The 10,004-nt window shown below is 37.6% G+C and overlaps 1 protein-coding gene across 1 annotated transcript; it reads left to right on the forward strand.

The window, feature by feature from the left end:
* Positions 1-8,391: 8,391 nt before the first annotated feature.
* On the forward strand, positions 8,392-9,165 carry LOC137294380 (uncharacterized). The gene is made up of 2 exons (XM_067825383.1): positions 8,392-8,641; positions 8,828-9,165. Exons 1-2 carry the CDS (start codon positions 8,392-8,394, stop codon positions 9,163-9,165), a joined length of 588 nt encoding a protein of 195 aa, XP_067681484.1.
* The last annotated feature ends 839 nt before the right edge of the window (positions 9,166-10,004 follow it).

Below are 10,004 nucleotides of genomic sequence, written 5' to 3' on the forward strand. Positions count from 1 at the left end.
TTCAGAACTTCTGAAATATGTTTTGGCTCATTGACTCTGAGTTTTGAGCTCCACCAAATCAGTGCTTGAATCTTTTGGTGTCTTCGAAGTACAATTGCTTGTGTTAGTAATGGGTGTCAACGGCGGGTTTTATCACTTTCTGACTTCATGAACATACTGTCATAGTATGGACGTAATTGTACAACTGGAAAAAATTATGGAAAAGGTTTCCATTTACATATTTGAATGTCCCATTAGTGCCAATGTATCATTATTTCTATATGTGCTATGAACAACATAATTTACACAAACACTCAGTGCATGTAATACGTTTTCACCTGTTTACTGCCATTTACTGATGTTATTTACTGACGTTGCTTACATCTACTTGTTCAGTTACTTGATTAAACTGTTATAACTGAATTACGAGTGTTTGTGTTATTGATGCTTGAAAAAAGTAGCCTGTGCTCCTTTTGTTATGAACTAGACTTTTCAACATTATTGACTACAATCAAATTGATGTTGTCTACAATATGTTTACAATAGGACCATTTTAGAGTTATACATTGTACGTCAACCTAAGCAGGTCAAGGACCAGTTCAATGCCGCTTACTAGTATTTCCCTGCTGAAACCGACAACACTTCAACACTTTCTCAACACAGTTCGTTGCAAATCTATATCGAAACTGTCACAACTGAGGTTTCTGTGAATTTATATGCTACGTCTCATTTGACGTGCCTTTACTTATAAGTTGCGACCCTTAAAATGAATATTTGGAAGAAAGAGTTTGCCAATCTCTTTAATTTTTAAAAAAAATTCAAAGACACTTTCTGTCAAAACAATCATCACATTATGCATTATTCTAGAATGCTACTGTTACACTATGCACTAACCGCAGGGGATAGACGCATTACAGCATGAAACGCACTTGTCTGCTGTAGTAATCACGATGTTCCCACCAACCTTAGTGTAAACAGTTCATTGTTACTGTAGGTGTTGTGATAAAGGATAGGTCATTGCAATTTTCCTCTTTTGTCCTCCAATATTATTGCTGCTCCGTGGAACCAGTTGCAGTGAATCATTGGCAGGACGTTAACTTCATCAAATTGCCCTGTGAAGCTTTTCTTTCCAGACGTGGGGTCATCTCGTCGTGGAGCTCATCCAGTATTTTTACGTGATGTGAAAAAATATACAGCAGTCATTGTCTTATATTGGGTCGTGACTTAACCACTCATTAACCACTAAGAAATACTGTCCCATTAAATGTCTGGGCTACGTGTAGAGAGCGCAAAGGCCTTGAGCTGATGATGAGCCATACCATCCTGAATGCGTTGAAAAGAATAGAGTAAAAGAATCGGTCATACGCACATATTATGGGTTTTAACTTTTGACGTGAAGGTTGAAAGAGAGTCACGGAATTTGATTTCCAGAAGCAACATTGTCCACAAGGTTGGTGCAACAGAGGCGAAAACTCCTTTCCCATACGAAACTACAGGGAATTTGGGAACTTGTACTAGCTGTATTCTGTGATGAGGTCATTGAGATATTCTGGAGCTTGATTGTGGAGATATATGAACGTGAAATAATTTGGATTTAATCGTTATTTTACATTTGTGACTGACGAAAAGAATATTTGTCGCGTGTCACATTAGTTCCACAGGCAGAAGCAGGTCAACAAACAAAAAACTCCTGTCATTAACAACAGACAAGTCTTTATTTGTACAACACCAAATACATTTATATTGTAATATTGTGTTAGCATCTTAATTGGTTTAATTGAATAATAATATGGAGTTGTATCCACAGAAACATTCATATATCCTGTGTCACTTTTACTGAACATAATCGACAATCAAAACATGAGTGTTACATGAAGGGCATCGTAATTAGTAAATGCTCCCTAACCAGTGACGCAGCCTGGTTAACATCAAAGCACTACCGATTAATTATTGCCCATTAAGAATGTTAAAACCCGACCCAAAGACGACCAGACAAGCAACACCTTTGAGTTGAGTCATATTTGTTAATCGCCTTCACCCAATAAAAGCTTTCACGCCGTTTTAACAACTTCATGTTTTCATACAGTATCATAGGAAATGTCTGATGTCGGTACGTTAAAAGCTCTGACTAGGTGTATAAACACACATTGTGTAAATAATCGTGATGCAATGGCGTATTGTATAGTTCCGTCCCAAAGATGCTTGACGTACGTCCCCAACCTCTCAGTATCGACACCAACATCACCTACGACCTGGATATGTCCAAGTTCCCAGGTGTGGACGGCCCACAACAAATGTACCAACCTGCTCTGCTGATAGCTATTGACTACTTCTACCACACAAGACGCAGACAATACAACACGTTCAGACGACCCAGAAGAAGTCAATGTAGACAACTTCCTCATAGGTAATGTAAATCTGTTGACATTTGTATGTTATGAGTATCTATCTTGTATCTTGTAATTCTTGAATCACTGTGACAAAACTAACGGCAGATATTTCTTAATAGGTACGTAATCTATTAATATTATGAACATCTGCCTGTCTTCAATCAGTAATAACATCGTAACAAAATTACTTGCATTTATCTATAGCTCTGTTGCTCATGTTACAACTCGGATTGTCTATTTGTAGACGACTTGTTTTGTCTCAATTCGCGTACTATAACCCTGACGTCCACTGATATCTTTCTGATTGACAATAAACTGTTGGGCGCTAGTGTAGTGCATGTAATGATATCGTTGCCAAATGAACAAAATATAGTTTTGAAAGTTCTGTAGTTCATGTGGCTGTTGTCCTTCCCCAGCATGAAGTCAGGAGATTTTTTAACTGATGTCAGCAACAGTAACATAAACGGCGACTATGTTTTCCAGGCCCGGTTTGATGACGTTGTTGAACACAATGACGTGGTTGCAACAATATATTGATCCGGGCACACCAAACATCAAAACACATCTTCAGGCAGATGTTTTGGACAGCTTGTATGATGGAGTTTGCTTTCGCAGTGAAGAAACTCGAAAGCACATATGTGACGATGTTTTGTCCATAGAACAATTATCTCCCTTTGTATCATGTCTCGGAGGACAGAAGCGACGCCGAAACGATGAGAAGGCTGTGAAGAAGAAATAGAAAATGGCAATCGTCTCTTCATATTCCCAAACTGGTGGTTCCTGTGGTTCAAGATCTAATGGGTTTTCTATCAAAACGTTTTCTTTCGGAAACAAGACAAGACAATGGTTTATTGTATTTTAGGCCACTGGCTCTTATACGAGAGAGTTGCATACAACATTGGGATACATGTTTTAGGGATATACATCAGGACATGGCTACTTGTAAGTGTTCGTTACGACGAATAAATGCATACTTAACATAGAGAGCTAGGTTACGAAGGGTAAATTCATTATTAGTTGTTAATATACTAGTAGAAAAGTCGCATGTTAGAGCGTTTACCTGGAGACCAACAATTCAACCACTGATGCTCAGATGAACAAGCATTGTCCCACAACATTTGTAGTTCTGGACACCAATAAGGTTCAGCATTATGTTTACTTTTTTACCCCCTTGTGTAAAAGGTGTAGCCAGAGCACACTTATCCATTTCTTTGTGCATGAACTTCATCATATGCCCCATTAATATCTTGTTGCGAATTCAACTGAGTTTCAATTTTGTACTTGTAACTTTACTGGGAATATACTGCTTGTGTGTAGAAGCACCCTTATGATCACAATCAACTGCTCTACCTACGTCGAGCTTCACATATTTAGGAATACACATCTCCCATGACAAGATGGAGTGGTCCAGTATATTACAGGTAGCCAAAGTGTTTTGGCCAATATTATCAAGATGACAATCACACTGTAGGTTTTTGGGGGCATATTTATTATTTTACCCCAGTACTTTAAACAGCGAGAGTAAGAAATTATGTACAAATGGTATCTCCCACATTCACCGTACTCCATACTATTAGGGGTAGACATACCAACATTTAAAAACCTTTTACATGCAAGAATGTGAAGTGTCAGATTTCGGATCCATAGAGGAGAACAGGCTGCACTTGGGAATCAAACAACTTGAAAAAATATATATACTGGGACCAACAACCCCCAACTTCGGCGTAACAGAGAGCAATTATAGGAAAGCCTTTTCCCCTCTACTTGCCATATTAATGACAGATTTATTCAGGTTTAGTGTATGTGTAAATGATATCCCTAGATATCTATTTTCTTTGACAACGGACATAAGTTCACCATTAAAGCACCACTTTTCTGTTGCTGCCGTTGGGCCACTCTTACGAAAAACAACAATTTTGGTCTTTTCAAGATTAACGTCAATTCGCCAGTTATCTGAATCAGTGATAGTCTATTAATTTGCCTCTGAAGGCCAATAACAGTGCTTGACATTAGGATCACATCGTCAGCAAAAAGTAAAATAAAGAGTTCAACAAGATCAGGAGATAATTGGATGCCATGTCTGCCGGGTGTCAAAATATAGTTCGTTAATAAAGAACAAAAAAAGTATGGGGCTTAGAACAAAGCCTTGTCGTACACCAACAGGGCAATCAAAATAGTCACTGAAAACATTATCGCATCGAACCCAAGACTTTACATTTGAATACACTGACCTGATAATATCAAACATTTTGCCTTTAAGACCCCCATTTCTAAGGCATTTCCTCAGTTTATTTCTCTCTATAGAATCAAAAGCCTTTCTAAAATCAACAAAAGCTACATACAGTTTTCTCTTACTAAAAGTTAAACATCGCTCAACTACTGAGTTTAGAGTAAAAATATGATCAAAGGTTGAGTATTCATTTCTAAACCCAGCTTGTGAATCTGGAATCAGGTCTCTCATATTTGACCACTGTTTTAGCTTATTATTGATAATAGATACAAACCTTTTACCAAGAGAGATGCCCCGATTATTGTTAGGGTTATTTGTGTTTCTATTTTTAAATACTGGAACAATTATTGATTTAGCCCATTCAGAAGGGAAACATCTGGAGTCACATACCAAGTTAAAGCTTTTAACAAGGAACGTCATTATCTCAGGCAAGGCAGTTTTGATCATCTCTGGAATTAAACAATCCGCCCCAGCAGACTTTACAGCTTTAAGACGAGATACAGCGTTAACTATTTCTAATTCTGTAATAGGAGACTCAATAAGAGCCTGTGATAAGGGTAGGGAGCCTCTTTGGAGGGTGCGAATATTTTGCCAAAATAGCCTTGGACTGTGATTTTTTATTTTACAATACCTTCTACGATTCTGCATATAGCGATAGCGTCTAAACTGCCTAATAACCTTCCTAGATTCCGATCTAGCTACAATACCCAGATGTTCATGGGCCGTAATCACACAGTCTACAACCAATGCTCTGTGTTTTACATAAGTATAGTCTTGTGTACCCAAACGACCGTTTAGCATGCAAAGATTACCATCAACTAAAATCAACTCTATGAATGGATTGCAGTGAGAGTTTTCTTTTAAGTCAATTACCTCTCTCTCGGGAACACATTCAACACCTTCGATGTAATCACTTCCCTCACCCAAACGGACATTGAAATCGCCACATAAACACAAGATACCTTCGATCTAAGTGATATTTTTTCTAAAAGTCCACTGAAAAAGTGTTCAGCATCATGAGGTCGAATGTAACTCGACGGGGGTAAATAACATACACACAAGGACAGTTTCATCGTGAGTTGATGTAAGTTTAAACCAGATAATGTCCTAATCCTCACAATCTAAAAGAGTTATGGTAAATTCTAAGATGCTTCGGTGAAAGTTCAAAGGCGCCGACAATACTTTATCAGACGATAATGTGCACTTTTTGCATTACGTCAAAATGTGTTGACGTCGCTGCGCCATTCCAGTCTGCCCCCTCGTAATCGAAATTTTTGCATTACGTCACAATGTAAGCGACGTCACGATGGATGTCAGTTGCCATCGCCTCCCACAGTAAACTGCTTCGTCGCATCCCGTTTCTTGGTTTGCAATTACATCAAACAGCTAACATCACCGGTGAAAACATTACGTTTATGTTTTCCGAAGGATAAAATGCCTCATAGATCGACTCAAAACTTTACAGAGACACGGTAATGTTTGCAATGTCTACATTCCCACAATGCAATGGTGGATTGTTGCATGACTAGTCAGCTTCAGCTGAATGTACTGATCTAAACTTTCGTTGGTAGTAGAAATGAGACGGCCATTTTGCCTTGTATGGTTTAAGAGAATCACAGATGTAATTAAAATGATCTAGAGAAGATATTTAACCCGAACATAAACCTTCACCAAACTGTTCATCATTTGTTTTTCTAGTAACGTTTGTCTTAACGTAGGGGGCTGACACGTCAAAAGAACAGCGCGTCAATTAGCCCTGTGCGAGGATTCTTAATTTAGGTCACAGAAACCGTCGTTTGTTTTCTGCCACAGATTAATCGAAATTAGGCTTAGAAATTATTAAATACGGCATCTTAGAAAAGAAATAGAGTTCGTTCTACCACCATGTATAGTGTAACAAAGCACACTTTCGCCGTGAACAATTATCGTTAAAATAAATACAAAATACATTTTTAAGTTAATTGTAAAATGTAAGAGGAATTCATGGATTGGGGTATGGAATCCGACTCTAATACAATGTTACACTTTAAGAGCGATTAAATAGCCTGTGCAAGTTAACATCGGCTTTCATGTTTGCGTATTTTCCAAAACATCCCAAACAATTCACCTTTTGATATTTGCATTTGAATGTTTTTTGTGCAAAACGTCTGACTGTAGAAACCTACTTCTGTTAAGTGTTTCCTCTTGTAAATGATAGTGTAAAGTCTTTGTGTATTAGCACTGTCCAGATAGACTGCACATTCAGAAAATTAACTTCTGATAACGTGAAATGCAAGAACAAGAATTCGCATTCAGTTCATCATGTTTCACTTAAGAGACACAGTTGTATATCTAACTCAAGAAGCCCTGTTGTGACGATTGGTGTGTGTGTGCCTAATCATTTAAACAATCTTTGTAACCACGTAAAATGGATTGGCAACAAGCAACCTGCCTAGTAAGGTGCATAATTATAATGCTTTACAATTAACAATGTGTATAGAATGCGCGTAATCCACCACAACAATGTAACCACAAGCCCGTTCCTCTGGATATAGTCTGTGATCAATAACCCCTTGAAAGTAAAGATTGTGACAATAAGAAACACAGCTGTAATGTGAATGCAATCACCGTGGTTCAACAATACCATAAATAAACATACTATTGTCACGGTGACGAGTGCTCTGATAATAGATACGTCATTCTGATTGTCGTTCCTTTATTCGCCGTATTGCTGTTTATTCTTACGAAACCAGCTGTAATGACTGATTGCCGATATACTTGTTTTATCAGATCATGACAGCTATTGTTAGTTGTCCCGGTAGTTGTCAATAAAAATCTTGTCGTAAAGCTGTCACACTACTGATGATCCATGATATAAGTACTTTTTTTCCTTTATTCCAATGTAATATTGTTTCATATTTGTAATTTATTTGTTTGTGACAACATGTGACACGTAAATAAAACACATTTTTTTCTATTTTTTTTATAAAGTAGAACTATCTTAGTCTGGAGTTGAAATTTTCAATATATGTTCAACGACATGTCCAATCTATAAACGTGAATATGACAGTGGTTCTGTGGTGTTAGTTATTTGTATGAATCGATTTAAGGTAATGTCTCACATGTTGCTGCAGCGTAGGAAAACACTACTTTTGTTATAACATAATCAGTAAAGCAAATCCGTGAGGGATATTCCGTTTTTAGTTACGAGTTAGCATGGATATTACTGAGATGTAAACAAAAGAATACATGTTTACATATTCTATTATTCTTAAAACAGAGGCCGAAATATATGAATATTATAGATACTCAATTGTTTCTGATTTCATTGTTTCCTTGAGTTGTCAGACATAAAACAAACAATCTACATTAGACATATGAAACGACGGTGATTCTTCAAACTGTGTCTCAAAGCATATTTTAAACACAATAGTGATACTGCATCAAAGCGTGAAAGTGTATCAAATGGGCAATATCGTGATATTCTCGTAATTAGTATTGTTGTGAAACCGATGGCGCAGGTAGATAAATATCAAAGCGCTACCGATTAATTATTGCCTATTTAGAACTGTTAAAACACTCTATCGGACGTCCAGACAAGCGACGCCTCAGGGTTGAGTCATGGCAACGTGTCATTTGTTAATCACCTGCAGACAATAGATTTTAACAGCTTCATGTTTTCTTAACTTGTCACAGGAAATGTCTGATTAGCTCGGTGAGCTAAACGATCTGATTGGATGTGTAAACGAGCTTAAAACACATCATATAAAAACCTGTGATGTAACCTTGGATGACATAATTCCCTTCACAACCATGTTGGACATACCTACCCATCTTCTTCAGCCTCTCAGTGTCGACACCAATATCACCTACGATCTGGATATGTCCAAGTTCCCAGGTTTGGACGACCCACAACAGATGTACCAACCAGCTCTTTTGACAGCCACTGACTGGAGCGACTACGTCTATCCTGACGCACAGAGCGTCCCAAATGACACAGATAATACCACAAGTTCATACGACCCAGACAATTTATTTGTGGATGACTTGTATTTCCTAATAGGTACGTATTCTATCAACATTTGTATCTAACTTGTATCCTTTAATCTTTGAATCACAGTAACGGCATATGTTTCTTAATATGTACGTATCCTATTAACGTGTATGCCGTAACTCATTGATGACATTGTAACTTTAGCATTTACTGGTATTTAGAGGAGTTGTTCATGTTGTTGTTTTCTTTCCCCAGAAACAAGCCAGGAGTTCTTCACTGATGTCAACAGCAGCGATATAATGGACGACCAGATTTTCCAGTTTCTAGTGGATGACGTCTTTGCAGACATCGACCCAGCCTCAGAGTGTCTTGATGACAAACTCACTTTGGACGACAAAGTTACGACCCCAAAAGAACACTTATCTCCCTTTGTATCATGTATCAGAGGACAAAAACGCCGCCGAAATGATGACATCGAAAGCAGATCTGCAAGCAAGAAACCCAAACTAGCGGAGGGACCGACTCTTCAATTTCCAACCATGGTTTCTGTTTGTTCAAGGTCTAACGTGTGTGAACTCGTGAGGCATTCCTAGTTCAGAACTTCTGAAATATGTTTTGGCTCATTGACTCTGAGTTTTGAGCTCCACCAAATCAGTGCTTGAATCTTTTGGTGTCTTCGAAGTACAATTGCTTGTGTTAGTAATGGGTGTCAACGGCGGGTTTTATCACTTTCTGACTTCATGAACATACTGTCATAGTATGGACGTAATTGTACAACTGGAAAAAATTATGGAAAAGGTTTCCATTTACATATTTGAATGTCCCATTAGTGCCAATGTATCATTATTTCTATATGTGCTATGAGCAACATAATTTACACAAACACTCAGTGCATGTAATACGTTTTCACCTGTTTACTGCCATTTACTGATGTTATTTACTGACGTTGCTTACATCTACTTGTTCAGTTACTTGATTAAACTGTTATAACTGAATTACGAGTGTTTGTGTTATTGATGCTTGAAAAAAGTAGTCTCTGCTCCTTTTGTTATGAGCTAGATTTTTCAACATTATTGACTACAATCAAATGGATATTGTCTACAATATGTTTACAATAGGACCATTATAGAGTTATACATTGTACAATATATTGTCTACAATATGTTTACAATAGGACCATTATAGAGTTATACATTGTACGTCAACCTAAGCAGGTCAAGGACCAGTTCAATGCCGCTTACTAGTATTTCCCTGCTGAAACCGACAACACTTCAACACTTTCTCAACACAGTTCGTTGCAAATCTATATCGAAACTGTCACAACTGAGGTTTCTGTGAATTTATATGCTACGTCTCGTTTGACGTGCCTTTACTTATAAGTTGCGACCCTTAAAATGAATATTTGGAAGAAAGAGTTTGCCAATCTCTTTCA

Source organism: Haliotis asinina, chromosome 8, assembly GCF_037392515.1.
Source record: "Haliotis asinina isolate JCU_RB_2024 chromosome 8, JCU_Hal_asi_v2, whole genome shotgun sequence".
Taxonomy (NCBI): domain Eukaryota; kingdom Metazoa; phylum Mollusca; class Gastropoda; order Lepetellida; family Haliotidae; genus Haliotis; species Haliotis asinina.

Excerpts from the sequence above, each read along its gene's own strand:
- LOC137294380 (XM_067825383.1), top strand. The coding sequence starts at position 8,392 with ATGTTGGACATACCTACCCATCTTCTTCAGCCTCTCAGTGTCGACACC. Across the intron at positions 8,642-8,827 it reads TGACTTGTATTTCCTAATAG|AAACAAGCCAGGAGTTCTTC; the intron begins GTACGTATTCTA and ends TTCTTTCCCCAG.